The following is an 18308-nucleotide window of genomic DNA, read 5'->3' as shown; positions in this document are numbered from 1 at the left end:
ATTCACTGAGTTTCCATTTTACAATATGAATACTGTATACATATTGAGTACAAATACAAGTATCAAGTTAAAATTCTGACAAACTGTTTACCTGTATCTTAGTCCCCAAAAGTATAGTTCATAAATTTAACCACTTAAAAGGCAAACCACAACGGAAATTGTTAGGGAACACCCAAAAACATTAAAAAAAAAAAATCTACAATTTCTCATATATGAGCATTTGAAGACATGATAGCTTCCTGCATGTTAAAGAATGCTTACTTTTTACTTAATATAGGCCATAAATAATTAGGAATCAATAATATCAGTACCTTGTTCAAATCCTGTATGTATGAACAATGGTGATCACTTATTTTTTTGGAATGTCAAGTGTGCAAATTTTGTTTTCATGAGCATATATTCTATTTCACATTTCTATTTAGACCATTACTTGTCATTTCTAAAGCTTGTGTAGTTTGCCTCTAAAAGAGTGTTTTTTTTCTTTTCCTTCAACAATAAATAAATAAATATATTATTTAAAAATCTTTTGTACCTAACAAAAAGACTTTCTTTTGGTTATGAATTTTTTTTTGGATATTCAAATGATTATGATAAGAAAAAAGCACAAAGCACCACAAAAGATGATTATTGGTAAATTGCAGAAAAACGAATTTTAAAAAGATCCAGTAAGGCTTCAGAAATACTACAGCAGAAACCAAGCATATTTCTGTGTCCTTCTCATGTTTTTCTTTTCCATCACGCATAGGTATCCCTTTCACTTAGGTGAATAAAAAAAAAAAATCAAGGTACAGATATATGTAAATGGCATCATTTTTAAATCACAGTGTAATTCAAAACCATTCTAATTGTTCAGATTTCTGCATTCTAAGTCCTGAATTCACTTTCAATTCTTATTCACCTTACTAATAGAAGAAAACATAACCATTCTGAAATCTCTTACAGAAAATATATTTCAGAAAATAAAAAATTAAACTCTCACTTTTATGCTCAATCTTCTGCTCTTCATTGGGAAAAAAATACATTCCAACATAATGCAGAAATTTCTATCACCCTTCGCCTGTGTTAGAAAATGTTGAGAGAAAAACTGTCTTTTTCTAGGAAACCACTTTCCCTGTGAAAGTGAAAATGGAACATTCAGCAGCCTAGAAGGGAGAGACACAGATTTCCATGGCATGTTTTCAACTGAGCAACATCGGACCGAGAATATATAAAGAGAGAGATTATTTCTCTTGTAAAGATAGAGCAAATTACTTCTTTATATTCTACTTTGTTGAGTCCTTTAAGAGTTTTCAGATATTTCATCAAATTAGTTTGGGCTAATCAGACAAACTTTTAAACAATCTAAAAAACACCCCAGAGCGATCTCTTCATAAATATTCCATTATCATGTTGTATTTGAGGAAATTAAGTTTGCTGTCTTAGCAGAAAAATAGCCTGAGCTGGAATTTATTTTGTACTTTGGAGCTACTTTTTTTTTTTTAAATCTCTCTCCATTTAAAAAAAATTAAGTTTTTAAATTCTTAAGTCAGAAATGCTGGTTTACCTTAAAGAAATTAGGAAAAATGCATAATTTTCACAGTACACCCAGAGAGATTCAATTAGCCACTGAGGGCACACACACAAACATGCAAACAATATATTTCCCTCCTCATACCTGTAAAGAGAATATGGACATTTTATTAGAATGAATCATTCTTATGTGTTGTGCTAAATCTTTTCATTTTGTATTATCAAATTAAGCCTTTATTACCTAATAAATCATTCCAAAACTTTTTTTAAAAATAGTAACTGTATTATTATCTTTCACCTCAGACCTGTGAATGTTCTGATGGTGACCAAGCTTAATAATCTGTGCATATAGTTAAAGCTCAGTAATTTTTTAAAAATATGCCTTGACATAATCATAAAGAAATAATGTCAGGGCTAGGGGTGTAGCTCAGGTAGAGTGTTTGTCTGGCATGTGCAAGGCCCCCTGGGTTCAATTCTCAGAACTGTAATTTTTTTTTTTTAAGAAAAAAAGAAATGATGTCAACAGTGATTATATGTCCTCTGGGTGTTATGATCCCGACTACTTTTTTTTCCACTTCTTTATACTTTTCAGTATTTTCCAAGTGATGACTCTGTGTTACTTTTATAATCAGAAGAGGGAAGTTATCACCTTTCTGGATCACCTCCTACTAAAAATATATCTTGATATGCATAAAGCAAATAAAAACATTATGGAGGAAATGAAGTTTAGAAATAAGACAAAAAAAAAATCCCCCAAAGCAAACCCATACAAATAATAACAGAGGTCCCTTTTCTGATGAACCTATGGTTTATTTTTTCCTCTAAGTTTTCCTATAGAATGCTAAGTTTCTTTGTCAACTATTATATATGTTAGAATATACAGAATTCTAATATGTAGAATTATTTCTATGATTTAAACAAGCTACTTTAAAAAAATGTAATTTTCACTAAATCCTCTGCCTTTTCTTGAACAGAGAAAACTGCAGAAAACTAGCTATCACCTGAGGACACAGTCTTCCTTCCCTACAGCACTGGTGCAAAGTGCTATTTTCTTTCCTACACTCCCAGTACTACAGGTTGTGGGGAGAGAGATGTTCTCCTTGCTTACTACTACACTTTCAGTTCACTGTTCCTCCCACATCCTCGTATCCACAATACAGTTCCTTGAAGGCCACACCCATCAGATTATTCCACACTCCAGACACCTTGTAACCAGTTCTTAAAATTCTTGATTGGTCCCCTTCAGTTACAGAAGAAAGATTTAGCAACAGGTTTATCATCTTTTCACATCTACCCTTTTCATTACTCTTACTTTAAATGTCCACATGAACAATCCATCCAACCTTTGGCCCCTGTTTGATAATCTTAACCTCCACCCCTATGATTATACCTTAGACTCTTACGATCTCAATTTTTGAGCATTTCACAATGTGAATAAACCTCCCTATTTCTGGATCACTTCCTTTAATACCTGCAGTCTAACACTTCTTTCCAAACCAACAACAAAACAAAAACCTCTAATCCACTGATGGCTTCTTTAAAGCATGTATCATTACCTTTAAATCTCAATTTTCCATCACTGTAATCCCTGCATTGCCCTTTCTGTCAGTACTGACCTGACAAAACACAAATCTGTTAAATCCAGCTCTCTGTGTATTCCATAAATTTTACCAAGTAGCTTAAATAAGACTGGAGAAAAATAGACTTCCGTACTAGTTGTTTTCACTTTAAATTCATGACCACAAACCTCAAAGTGGGTCCTCAGTACTGCCAGGCAATCACACTGCTACCCTTTACAGCAGAAGGCTTTGAAAAGGAGTTGACTGTAGTTGCTCTTTTAATTTCCTCCCTTCCCATTTTCTCTTGAAGCTACTCTGATCAGGCTTTAATTCTTATCACCCTCCTGAATGTCTGGTCTAAGTTGTCAATTATCATTCCCAGGAGCATTCAGCTTATTCCCTCCTGTTTGAAACACTTTTCTTCACATAGATTCTGAAACATGTGTTCGTGTCTTTCCTCCCTCCTCACAGCACTCCACTTTGTTCTTTCTTGCTATTGCTGCCTCTTACTGCTCACCTCTCCTAGGGCTTAGTCCTCAGTCCTCTCTCCTTATTCTCTGGGCATAATCACCTAACCTCATGGCTTCAAATACTGTATATAAACTGATGATACCCAAATTTATATCTTCCACCCCAATCTGTTCCCTGAACTCTAGCTATGTATCCACTACTCTGCTCTGCTCACTGCATTCCAACTATACTGCTCCACTTGCTGTTCCTCAATCATGTCAGGCATGTCCCTGCCTCTGTGTATTTATAAGTGAAGCTCCATCTACTAGGAACGCTCTTTCTCTGAGTAGTCCTATGTCCCTCTCTTCTACCATTCATGTTTCTGTTCCAATTTCACCTTATGAAGTAGCCTTGTCAGGCTTTTCTAAAATAGTATATATCTATCCTGCTTTAGCACATTTATCACAAAATGATTACATTATCTGTTTGCACATTTGTTTGCTTTACTATTTCACTTATTAAAATGTAAGCTCCACAATGGCAGGCATTTGCCTATCTTGTTAATAGCCTAATACAAGGCATCATAGCATTTGACAAATGATTTTTAAGTTATCTGTTATCTCCAAACAGTGTGATTACAAAACATTTTAATACCTATCATACATTTAGTAATAAATTTCTTACAATCAGCATATATTACTTTAACTATCAGATAAAAGAGCAAATAATATAAATGCTAAACCTTAACAATAATGAAAGGAATCTACAATAATGAAAAGGAACACAATTCTATGACCTGAAACTATGTATATATGTAAACTACAAAAACTTTTGAAGAGGTCAGTAGGGGCTGGGGATATAGCTCAGTTGGTACAGTGCTTGCCTTGCATGCACAAAGCCCTGGGTTCAATCCCCAGCACCACCACCAAAAAAAAAAAAAAAAAAAAAATTAACCTAAAAATGGGCTGGAGTTGTGGCTCAGTGGGCTGGCATGTGTGAGGCACTGGGTTAAATTCAATTCTCAGCACTGCATATAAATTAAAAAAAAGAAAAAAGGTCCATTAACAACTTAAAAAATTAATTAATTAAATAAAAAAGAGGTCAGAAGGTCCTAGCTAAATATGACAAACAGGTTTTATATGGCTGGTTGTGGCTGCCTAAAATACTATATTGAAAGGGACCCCGAAGCTAGGTTTTAGCAAGAACTATGATATTAAGGGGCATTTTTCTAAGAAAATAGAAGGAATGAGAATGGTAGCTTGACTCCATGACTTTAAATCTACATGTGGAATATTTATTTTCTTTTTTCGGGGGAGGGTTACCAGGGATTGAACTCAGGGGTTCTTGACCTCTGAGCCACATCCCCAGCCCTATTTTGCATTTTATTTAGAGGGAGGGTCTCACTGAGCTACTTAGCACCTTGCTTTTGCTAAGGCTGGCTTTGAAGTCAAGATCCTCCTGCCTCAGCCTCCTAAGCCGCTGGGATTACAGACATGCACTGCCATGCCCCGCTTACATGTGAACTATTTCTAAAATCTATGTACAGTTGACTGCTACCAATAATTCCATATTTGTATACTACCTACCTGAAATTTCTATATAAATGTCTAATAAAAGATCTTAAACCTGTGACAACTGAAAAAAGAACTTGTGATTTATAGGCCCCTTCAAAAACTAACAAAAACATTATTCTTTTTCCAATCTTCTTTCAATTAACAACACTTTCATTCACCTAATTGTGCAGGTAAAAATTCTAGGAATTATCCCTGATTCCCTTGTCCACTTAGTCTTGACCCATACATTCATATCCATGAGCCAATCTTGTTGGCTCAACCCTCCTGCATTTTCTAATTTGTTCCACATCTCCCCATTTTGTATATCAGTACCTTAAGCCAAGCCACCATGACCTCTAACTTGGTCCATGACTGGTCCATCTGTCTCTACTTGTGCCCCTATTTCCAACACCTCAGTCAAAGTGATTTTTAAAATATAAATTAAATATTGTCACTCCTTTATGAAGATGTCCCACTGCACTTGGCACAAAATCCAAACTTCTAGCCCTGCATAATTTCTCCTAGCCCGTTCCAACTTTATCTTAAACCATTCTTACTCCCTGTTTCAGCCATACTAGCCTCCTTTCAGTGGCAAAGCTGTTTTCACTATGGGGCTTTTATATTAGCTGGTTCTTAAACTAAAAAGTTCTTCCTCCCACCAGTTCTCTCACAACATTCAGATCTCAACCTAAAGACCCTCACTTTTAAAGTCTTCCTTCACTCAGATTAAAGTGGCAACTCAGTCACGTCACATAATCCTATTTTAACTTTCAGCACAATAAAAATACTGATGTTTGAGTGGTTTACTTATTAATCTGTTTCTCTCTCTCCTATTACAGTGAAAAATCAGTAGTTGTCTTTGGATGTTGTCTTTTTCAATCTGGCTAAAAGAATCTACTTTTAAGAAATTATTTGTTGAAAGTTATTTGTGCAGTTTTTTTTTAAGTGTGTTATATTTCAGTTTTTAAAACGTTTTCTCTATTTGCTTACTTATATTTATGGAATAAATGACTGAGAACAGAATTAAAAAAGAAGTCCCTACTTGGGGTTAGAAAAAGTAATTCCCTAATGTTGAAAAAAGTCACAAATTTCTTTTTATTTAGAATCAATGTGCCAACTTTTTGTCAGAATTAGATACCCACTTAAAACAATGAAAAAGTATTTTTTTTAAAAAAGATGACTTTTATATATCTTGTTATCCTCATCAAAGAAAGATAATTTTAGCCATTATGGAGAGTTTCAAGAGACAGAAAGGAGACTGTCATAGTTTTTCCAAGCAAGATATAATAGACAGAATTAGGATAATAATAATGGAGACAAAAAAAAGTGATAATACTCTTAAGAAATATTAGAAGCAACTAAGAATTATAATACATAAAAAATAAAATGACTACTGAATGAATCTATAAAGAAATACAGATATAAGACTTACCAAATTCATTAGCAGTTAGGTTTCATAGAATATGTAACACCTAAGCCAAACTTTCAAGAAAGTGTAGTAAGATTTCCAAAGATGAAGAAAAGGCATTCTAAGCTTTAGAAAGACTTCGGTATAACAGAGTTGCTTCCTTATACTAATAATATACAGAAATTAAAAATTAATCTACATTTATATATTCCTTAGAAAGAAACTTCAAAATCTCCACTTGTGAGTAATTTTAACATTATGATTTCATCGCAATCTACTCTAATCAACTATGAGCTATAAAAATCATCAGTCTGACCTCAAGTAGGCCTTTGCTATCATTACAAAAGAACCTGAGGGTAAAATCATTTGGAAACATAAAAATACTCTAATATAGGCGCTGGGGTTATCGCTCAGCGTAAAGCGCTCGCCTAGCACGTGCGAGGGCCTGGGTTCAATGCTCAGCACCACATAAAAATAAATAAATAAAATAAAGATATCGGTGTCCAACTACAACAAAAAAATAAATATTAAAAAAATACTCTAATACAGACATATGCAAATTTTAAAATAACTGATGACCATAAAATAAAGGAACATATTATTCTGATAAAAATTAAAGCAATAATAAAATATGTCTCAGGGTAAGAGAAACTTTGGTGATAATATCTATACAATCTAACTCAGCAAATGTTTATTGAGAAGTTATACATCTATACACACAAATACTTTTACATGTACGTTGGGACTATGGTAGGAAATAAAAAGAAAAGAGCTAAGAGATAATGCCTCAAGAATTTTATAATCTAGGTGGGAATTAAACATACATTTATTTCAATAAGCATTTTTGAGAGACTTCTGCAATGACAATATGGCTAATGAGGAGGCTGAAACATGAGAATTGCAAGATTAAGAGCAGCCTTGACAACTTAATGAGACTCTGTCTCAAAATAAAATTTTTAAAAAAGGATGGAGTTCAGTGGTAGAGTGCCTAGCACATACAAAACTCTGGGTTTAATCCTAGTGCCAAAAAAATAAAAAATAAAAAAATAAATTAAAAAATTTAAAAAAGGTCAAGTTCCATAAAAGAAATAAATGAGAAAAAGAAAAAAATTATAAAAGTGAGAAGAGAATTTATGTAGGAATTTTTTTAAAGAAATTCAGTGTTTTTCACCTACCTCTCATTTTAATACCTGTGAGTAACATAATACTACTTACCTTATAACTATAAGCATGGCTATAAGGATCGAACAGATAGGATCTGCTATCATCAAACCAAAATTCTGCATCATGATTGCAGAGGCAATTACACCAATACTCCCAAGTGTATCTGCTAGAATGTGTAAAAATACACCTAAAAATAAAGCATAATAAAAGTAAGCACCATAGCTTCCGTTCAATTTAAAACAGAAAATGTCTTTGAATTATACTCTTAAAATCATATAGACATCTAAATATCAATTTGGAAAATCAATTATCAAGTATATTTACTGAATTGAAATAATGTTTTTAAAATCAACAGGGTTAAACTATCTGGTAAATTCTACTTGCTCTTACAGGAATAATTTAAATGAAGAAGTAAACGAACTGATTTTTAAAACTGCAAACATTAAAAAGGGAAAATATGATAAACCACAAACATTCATCTCTGTATCTCTGGCTTAAAAGAATACAAAAGTTTTAATAATTTATTTAGGGAAGGAAACTGCATTAGCCTAAATGAACTGGTCAAGGATGTTTTCTAATTGTGAATCCATGTACATACAGAGCCCTCTGCTGGTGATTAAAATTATTACCATTTGGAACTAGAATTTCCTGTAGCCCCTAATTCTGCTTATGTTGATATATGTATAAGTTATCTTAAAGTTTTTGTTACCTACATTTGTTATATACTATGCTCAAATTCAAAGTGAAAGAAACCAGGGATTTAAATATTTTTAAATGAATATAAAATACATGTTGAACTTTTAAAAATTAAATACTACATTAATAGGACACTGATATTGATGCTCTAACTGCTCAAGAACTCAGATGTTATTATTTAATAAGTGATACTTGCCTGGAAAACATTAAAAACATCAAGAAGGAAGTTTTACATACATTTTTCATTTTTTTTCTGAAAAGACTCAACTAAGATAATAACTTATTCAACATTTAAACCCTTAATGAGTAAAATTTACTATGTAATAAAATGCTATTTCTTAAACTTTAATCATGGCTTGCTAAATATAATAGTACTCTTCAATACAATCAAGTACCCTATCTGACCTTATTTTTTTTATACTTTGCCTTAGAGTCACTTTGTGTGTGTGTGTGTGTGTGTGTGTGTGTTGGGGTGGGTGGGTACTAGGGATTGAACCCAAGGGCACTTTACCACTGAGCTACATCCCCAGTTCTTTTTATTTTTATTTTGACACAGGGTCAATGTGCAAAAAGCATGTACCCAAATTAGAAATACCTATTTTTTATTATTCCCTGAACAATAAAAAGTAAACTATAATTATTTTTTACATATAGAAACAGATTTAACTTAAAACAATTTCTAATAATTTAAAAACTGACCACTAATAAGTCCAATTGAATCTCTTGTGTGCTAAGATATTATATTTCAGTTCACCTGCTACTACAGAATTTACGTCAAGTATGGTACCAAATATAACTCATCCTTTAATACCTACATTTAATTTTTCATTTGTATAGAGTTTTGATTCATTATAACTATTCTTCAGAAAGCTAGTTGCTTTCTTAAGAAATTTTTGTCAGAGAATACTTTTTAGAGAAAGATATACATCAAAGTGGGATGAAGATCCCTGCTATAGTTTGGATGTGAGGTGTGCCCCAAAAGCTTACGTGAGACAATGCAAGAAGGTTCAGAGAAGAAATGATTAAGTTATGAGACCCTCAACTCAATAAATTAATCACCTGATGGGAATAATTGAGTGGTAGCTGAAGACAGGCACGGTGTGGCTGGGGGAGGTGAGGCATTTCGCTTTGGGGTATATATTTGTATCTGGCAGGTGGCGATCTCTCTCTCTGTTTTCTGATCATCACGTGAGCTGCTTCCCTTCTACCACACTCTTCTGCCAAGATGCCCTTGAGCCCCAGGAATGGAACTAGCTGTCTATGGACTAAGACCTCTGAAACTGTGAGCCCTCAAATAAACTTTTCCTCCTCTACAATTGTTCTGGTCAGGTCTTTTAGTCACAGCAGTGAAAAAGTTGACTCAAATAGTGCCTAAACTATACACTTTTATATTAAATCTTTACATATTTTAAGCAGTGTTTTGGTAAAATCGCAATGAAAACAGCTGTAGACACTGGAAGGAAAAAGAAAAGAATCACTTGTCCTTGATTTTTCCTTAGATTAGAAAGTCCCTGGCTATGTGCTAACCTGAAAACTGGTTTCATTAGCAAGTGTTATTAACTATCTAAGCCCAGCTTACTTCATAGTAACTAAGAAGAAAAATCACTAAAGAAATACATAAACAATATGCTTAACTTGTATAAAGTTAAAACCTTGGAAAACTTGATGGGATGTTGATAATATCCTCCCAAACTTAATAAACCAGGATTATTATTCAAGATATAGCAAATAATTGAAAAATTCAGTTAACTCATAGTATTCATGGTAGTTTTGCAGGAAAGTTTGAACCAGCTATATCTGTCCTTCAGCTACCTACTGGTTTCCTTCAGTCACAATAAATTGATAGATAATCAGAAAATACAAACTGATTTTAATATTAGCTGTATAAAAGATAAGTAGAAGGCTAGATCCTTTCTTTTTCTCTCGTGATAATTTTCAAAACTAAACTGTTATCAAAACTAACTTATAGCAAATGATATAGCTGTATCAAATATACATGATTACAAGCTATTTCAGCAAAGGGTATTCCGAAATAATTCTCTATAATTTGTAAATGGATAATTAGTGAATGGAAGATACACTTATTAAGCCTTTTGAAAATGAACTCTTCAATATGGAGAAACATTCTCAGTGAAAAAATAAAAAGCTAATGTTAGATCAAGAAATAGTGGAGAAAACAGGCACAGTACTGACTAGACCAGAAGCCACTGAAAAAGTCAGACTGGAATCAAAAGTAAATAAAGCTGGGAATTAGGAACCCTTAGCAATAAAGTCTAAGTGGAACCTCAGAGCCAAATATTGGTTCACATCTCCAAAATGGAAACTACAATAGTTTCCAGACAAAGCTGATTTTCTTTCACTTATAAAACTTTATAATGTCTCATTTTACATGACATGTAACACTCGATTAGGTACCATTAACTGAAATCCACAAATATGACAGAGGTCTTATCCTGCATTACATTTTTAGCTCTAAATTTTCCCCACAACATAAGAATATACTGATTATTATTCTTGGAAAATCTATATAATAATCCTATGAAGGCAAACAGAATACTACTATAGCATTACTATGTCCACAAGCCTGGCAATTACTTATATTTAAACTTCGTAGTTTCTGAAAATTTTTTTTTAACAGTCAAGTGACAAAAAAAAAAAAAATCAGTTAATATACCTAAATAGTATATATTTTTTAAAAAATCACTTAAGAAGAAATAACATTTTAAACATAAATATTTTGTTATGTATTTTTCTTAAAGGAAAACTCTAGGAAACTGAAAATTATAAAATCAATTTCATAATATTGAGAAACATAAAAATTTGTCATACCTTGTAAAATCTGTCTGCTGGGTCCTGTTGTTTCTTTTAGGGAGGGACCATCTGTAGAGAATTAAGTTAAATTATTTTAAAACATGTTTTCAATTCCTTATTCAAATTTTTGCAATTCTGAGTCCTTTTCATTCAATTGTATCATGAAGGATGTGTGACTATTTAGCCACATGAGACCTATAAAATTATTTTTTAAATTTAATAAAGTAACTGAGGAGTGATAAATCTAGTACAGGCAATTTAAAATGCATCAAGGACACACAGTATTTTAGAAATACTGTATTAAAAAAATAAAAAGCACAAGAAATTCAAAACTGTGAAAATATGCTAACATTCATAAAATATACTCTAATGCTTTTATAATTGGAAAATTCAGATGAAACTAAATGTAGTGTTTGAAGTCAAAAGAAGTCTAAGAAATGAAGTCCAGATAGAAACGAATCCAAGATAACTTGATTATGACAAACAGTAGTTTTTCAATAGTTTCTAGATGGATATGACAAGTTTTCTATTCAAAAGAGATTAAAAAAATATTTAATTTTTTTTTTGCCTTTATACCTAAGTGCAGTAGCATATTTCTAGAACACCAGTGACCCAAACTCTTAAGGCAGGAGGGTCCCAAGTTTGAGACCAGACTAGTCAATTTAGCAAGAGGTTGACCCAAAATTAAAAAGGTTGGGGATGTAGCTTGGTGTCAGAGTATACCTAGGTTCAATACCTAGCACTGCAAAAAAAGAAAAAAAAATGCCTTTCTGATTAAAAATGAAAAAAAAATGGATTTGGCAGTATTCCCTCCTTTTCAATTTCATGGAATAATTCTAGAAGGATTGGCATTAGTTCTTTAAAAGTCTAGTAGAACTCAGCTGAGAATCCATCTAGTCCTAGGCTTTTCTTTGTTGGAGAGCTTTTAACAACTGCTTCAATTTCATTATTTAATATTGGTCTAAGCTTTCTATATCCTCACGGTTCAATCTGGATAGGTCACATGTCTCTAGAAATTGTCAATATCTTTAAGATTTTCTACTTTATTGGAGTATAAATCTTCAAAATAGTTTCTAATGATCCTTTGGATTTCAGTAGTATCTATGGTGATTCTTTTTTATATCTAATTTTATTAATAGGCAAAGCAATCCTGAATAAAAAAACCAGATACTGAAGGGATCATAATTTCAGACCTCAAATCATACCACAGAGCTAAAGTAACAAAAACTGCATGGTATTGGCACCAAAACAGACACAAAGGCCAATAGAATAGAATAGAAACAAACCCACACGGATATAGTCATCTGGAACTTGACAAAGGTACCAAAAACATAGACTGGAGAAAAGATAGCCTTTTTAACAAAAGGTGCTGGGAAAACTGGACATCCATATATACGTAGAAGAATAAAACTTAATTCCTATCTCTCAGCCTGTATAAAAGTCAAATCAAAGTGAACTGAAGACCAAGGAATTAGACCTGATACTCTGCAACTGTCAGAAGAAAATGTAGGCTCGACACTCCAACATATTGGTACCGACATCAACTTCTTTAACAAGATTCTTAAAGAGCAAGAAATAAAACTGATTCAAAAAGTGGGAAGGCATCAAATTAAAAAGTTTCTACATAGTAAAGGAAACAAGAATATAAAGAGAGAACCTACAGAATAGCAGAAGATCTTTGGTACCTATTCCTCAGACATATCTAGAATATGTGAAGAACTCAAAAAACTTAACACCAAAAAAAAAAAAAAAACCTAATCAATAATTGGACAAAAGAACTGAACAAACACTTCTCAAAAGAAGAACTACAAATAGCTTTTAAAGATACGAAAAAAAAGTTCAACATCTCTAGTAATCAGGGAATACAAATAAAAACTATATTGAGATTTCATCTTACTCCAGTAAGAATGGCAATTATCAAGAAAACAAATTATGATCAATGTCGGTGAGGCTTTGGGGGAAAAGGTACAGTCATACATTGTTGATGGGACTGCAAATTAGAACAACTACTCAGGAAAGCAGTTTGAAGATTCCTCAAAAAAGTAGGAATGGAATCACCAAATGATCCAACTATCCCACTCCTTGGTATATATCCAAAAGAACTAAAATTAGAATACTACAGGGATATAGTCATATCATGTTTATAGCAGCACAATTCACAATAGCTAAGCTATGAAATCAGTATAGACAGATACCTGTCAACAGATGAACAGAAAAGGAAAATATAGTGTGTGTGTGTGTGTGTGTGTGTAGATACACAATAGAGTTTTACTCAACAATAAAGAAAAATGAAATTATGGCATCTGCCAATAAATGGATGGAACGGAGACGAAAAAAATAAACCAGACCCAGAAAATCAAGTCAAGGGTCAAATATTTTCTTTAATATGTGGAAGTCAGACCAAAATAAGAAAAAAAAGAGAAAATCGTGGGGGCGGGGGGTTTCCATGAAAACAGAAGCGAGATCAAAGGTATAAGGAGGAGGAATGGGAAAAGAAAAAAAAAAAATGTAATGAACCCGACCAAACTTTCTTAGGTACACATATGACAAATCACAGTGAATCTCACCTTTATGTATATCCACAAGGCACTAATTTTAAAAAATTAATAAATAGAAGAAAGATCAGTAGAAGAAAGGGAACAGGAGGAAGGAATGAGAGGGAAGAGAAGGATGGAAATGGGAAATACTGGGGACTGAATTAGAACAAATTATATTCCATGCTGATATAACTGTAACATTTTGTATAACTAAAATGAACTTATAAAAAGTTCAAAAAAAGATGAACAAATATGATAAATTCCTATAACTAAATACATTTAATATTACTAATCAGCTATACATTGAAGCAAAAAAAAATAAGCAAAAGATAAGCAAAATTTGTTTAAAGGGATTATAAGGACTGATAAGCTTTCTGAGCTGACAGTGCTTGCCTATAGTCACTGGATCCTGGCCAAAAGCACAAAAGGGACAACATATCCTTATCACTGCAGCATTAATAAAGCATTGCAACAGTGTAACAAAGGAATATAAAAGCAAAAGAGTACAGTACTGCTGTGAAAAGATGTAGCTACCAAGAAAGGGCCACAGATAGTTATAAGTACACTATTTTAAAAAGCCAGAACTCCAACAAGGCACCAGATTTGTCTATAGGTAGTAGATCTAGAAAGATAGTTTGACATCAGTACTTTTAAAGGTATGGTCTACTGTACTATTATAGGAGTGATATAAGATAACACAACTCCCACCTATGTTAAATCTAAAATCCTCTTGAATAATTTGTTATTTGTGGCAGACACTGGCTAGTTGCTTGCCAAACTCATTTCCTGTTCCTCTTGGATATGCAACTAAACTGTATTTCCTAGGCTCCCTTGAGTAAAGGGTGTTCTTTGGTTAAGTTGTAGACAAAGAAATATGTGGTGAAAATCACTTACAGGGTCATAAGAATGTCCAATGTGATCTATATATTCTCCTTCCAGCTTGATGCAGAGAATCTAGCAGACTATGCTAACATCTAAGAATCCCATAGATTGAAGGAGCCTAGATCCCCAAATTGCCATAGGAATAGAGTTCCCACACTGTATCCTACTGACTTACAAGCAATTAATAAATTTTTAGTGTTTTCATTACTGACATTTGAGCAGTATTTAAAAAAAATACAACTAGTTGTACTTATAGCACAGCATTCCAATAAATATGAGATTATACCTTTTATGGGCAAAATGAGATTATGGCCCTATTACTTTAGTATCCCCTGTCTGGCTTACACAATACTTAAGGGAGAATATAAGTTAAAAACACAATTTTTGAAGTCAGATTCTGTGAGTTCAAATCTTTGCTTCTTAATTGACTAATTACTATGTTTTCTTTGTGTCATAGTTCATGAAGACAATGCCTATATCTACCTCACTAGACTATGAGAAAATTTTTAAAGTTAACGCATGCAAAGCACTTAGAATATTCCTAGCACATATGGAGCAGTCAAAACAACTAGGAATTATCAGTGTTGCTTATTAAGATGATGATTACTGGAATATACCATCAGGCTACCATGAATATCTAACCCTCAAGAAATATAACTGAATTTTTTAAACATTTACTCTGTCTACCAAAATAAGTATGTATTTATTAAAACTTAAACACAAAATGTGTCTTCTAGTAAAATTTTAAAAATGCTTTTGTAGCCAGGTATGGTGGCACACACCTGTAATCCCAGTGGCGTAGGAGGCTAAGGCAGGAGGATTGCGAGTTAAAAACCAGCCTCAATAATACAGAGGCACTAAGTGAGACCCTGTCTCTAAATAAAATACAAAATAGAACTGGGAACATGGCTCGGAGGTTGAGTGCACAAGTTCAATCCCCAGTATCTCCCTCAAAAAAAAAAAACCCCAAAAAACAAACAAAAAAAACATGCATTTTAACATACTTCCCCACCAAGTAATTGTAACATTTAAATTCAAGGTTGAATTCTTTTTTTGTTTTCTTGAATTATGGATTAAGCATCCCTAATCTGGAATCCAAATGCTCCAAAATCGGTTTTTAGATTAGGGATGCTCAACTGGTAAAGCCTATGTAAATACATAATAAATAAATATATATATATATATATATATATATATATATATATATATTTTTTTTTTTTTTTTTTTTTTTTTTTTGGATCTGGAATGCTTCTAGTCCCAAGCATTTTGGATAAGAAATATTCAACCTGTTGTTACTTGTTTTGTGTGGGGAATGGGAGAAGAGTAAAATCCAAACAAATTTACTCAACAATTTAATAAGACTGACAAATATAAATGGCATGTTTTAAATACAATAAATATTTAATAAGTTGTTCTTGGCACTGTGCTAGAATAAAGAAGTTAATAAGGCAGTCCTTGAGCTCAAGGAACTCACAGTCCACTGGAGAGGAAGGATAATAGAAACTAGTTTCATTAACATTATTTCTTTTGCCTTTTAATTTCAATTTTGTCCCTGTTAAATTTCATAAACAATTAGCAGAAACTCTCCTTAGGTTAATTCTAGAGTCCTATTTTGCATATTTTGCAATCATTAATTCCATGAAGTAAACGAATTATTCAGTTTTAGATTAAAAAAAAAAACAAGTAAAAACATTCCAGTTAATTAATAAGAAATAACACACATGAGGGATTCAGTTTCTAGATTCACAAAATTCAAAAGCTTTCCTAAGCTAAAATAGTTTTCAATTTTTGGTCTTCTCTCTCCCTTCTCTCCACCTCCCTCATCTCCCTTTTTGTTGCAATATAATTTCTCACTAAACAGATCTGAACTGTTCAAATTCAAATGCACAACAAACACAGTGAGCATTTTTCCACCAGGGGAAGTTTTACCAAGCCTGATTTGGTATTATGAAACCTAATCCCTTGCCCTCACATACCATGCATAAAATCTGTATTGTCGGTCACTCATTATTCTCACTAAGGCAGCTTTTGCCAGCACTCTTAAGCATGCTAAAAGGAAAGGATTCCATTAATCTCTTCATCAAGGTACATTCTAGCAGTTTTCCAGGGCTGCAAACATAATTTTGGGATCTATTAAAGTTTCCATTTATCACTTCAATTTCTTTTCCCAGATGTATGCTCTCCTTCCAGCCTTTCATCTATAAATAATAATGCTACAGTGCATTGTCCAGGCTGTAAACAAAAATTCTAGGCAACAAGTAAGGGGTCACTTGAAAATATTGGTATAAATGTTAGAAAAGTAATGACTTTAATGACTGGCCACCAAATCATTTTGTAAGCAATGTGGTTTCTAAATCTTTGATCTTAATAAAATATAGGGATTAGTTAATAGAACTTCCAATTAATAGAGCAACAAAAATCATTTTCTGATGATAGATTACTATAATTTTTAGAACATAATTCTGAAGGTAGTCAAAGAATTGACTAAAACTGCTATAACAGAATTCTTCCTATTTAGGGTAACTAGTACTTATAAAGATGAAAAATAGGAACCAAACTGATATAAAAACTTTTTTAGGAGCTGGGGTTGTGGCTCAATGGTAGAGTGCTTACATAGCATGTGTGAGGCACTGGGTTCAATTCTCAGCACAGCATATAAATAAATGAACAAAATAAAGGTCCATCAACGTCTTAAAAAATAAAAAAATTTAAAAAATCTTGCTTTATGCCAATAAGCATAATTTATCTATAAAATAATTTTAATGAGCTCCAATCACCTGATTGAGATAGGTATTTCAAATAAAATGTTGCCTTTTATGTTAATAATTATATATCAAATTTGAGATAGAACTATACTGATTGACTTTGTATTCAAGACTACAACAATTCCATTTAAAAATTAGACAATAAGATAACAAATAACCCAATCAATAAATGGGCCAAGGACCTGAACAGACACTTCTCAGAGGAGGACATACAATCAATCAACAAGTACATGAAAAAATGCTCACCATCGCTAGCAGTCAGAGAAATGCAAATCAAAACTACCCTAAGATACCATCTCACTCCAGTAAGACTGGCAGCCATTAGGAAGTCAAACAACAATAAGTGCTGGAGAGGATGCGGGGAAAAGGGCACTCTTGTTCATTGCTGGTGGGACTGCAAATTGGTGCAGCCAATTTGGAAAGCAGTATGGAGATTTCTCGGAAAGCTGGGAATGGAACCACCATTTGACCCAGCTATTCCCCTTCTCGGTCTATTCCCTAAAGCCCTAACAAGAGCATGCTACAGGGACACTGCTACATCGATGTTCATAGCAGCTCAATTCACGATAGCAAGACTGTGGAACCAGCCTAGATGCCCTTCAATAGATGAATGGATAAAAAAAATGTGGCATTTATACACTATGGAGTATTACTCTGCATTAAAAAATGACAAAATTATAGAATTTGGAGGGAAATGGATGGCATTAGAGCAGATTATGCTAAGTGAAGCTAGTCAATCTTTAAAAAACAAATACCAAATGACTCCTTTGATATAAGGGGTGTAAACAAGGACAGGGTAGGGACGAAGAGCTTGAGAAGAATATTTACAGTAAACAGGGATGAGAGGTGGGAGGGAAAGGGAGTGAGAAGGGAAATTGCATGGAAATGGAAGGCGATCCTCAGGGTTATAAAAAATGTCATATAAGAGGTAAGGAGGGGTAAGTCAAGAGAATACAAATGGAAGACATGATTTA

The 18308-nt window shown here is 33.0% G+C and overlaps 1 protein-coding gene across 1 annotated transcript in view; it reads right to left on the bottom strand.

Moving 5' to 3' along the window:
• The window catches only part of Slc30a7 (solute carrier family 30 member 7), a 79839-nt gene that overhangs the window by 34922 nt on the left and 26609 nt on the right, over nucleotides 1–18308 (bottom strand). The window contains exons 7-8 of the mRNA XM_026379686.2: nucleotides 11169–11219; nucleotides 7695–7830 (exon numbers count right to left, since the gene is read on the bottom strand). Of these exons, the coding sequence (XP_026235471.2) occupies nucleotides 7695–7830; nucleotides 11169–11219 (187 nt within the window). The remainder of the gene's footprint in view (nucleotides 1–7694; nucleotides 7831–11168; nucleotides 11220–18308) is intronic.

The sequence above is a fragment of the Urocitellus parryii genome, chromosome 11 (assembly GCF_045843805.1).
Source record: "Urocitellus parryii isolate mUroPar1 chromosome 11, mUroPar1.hap1, whole genome shotgun sequence".
Taxonomy (NCBI): Eukaryota; Metazoa; Chordata; class Mammalia; order Rodentia; family Sciuridae; genus Urocitellus; species Urocitellus parryii.
Note: the sequence above shows the minus strand (reverse complement) of the source record. Positions and strands in the feature narration are given on the sequence as shown.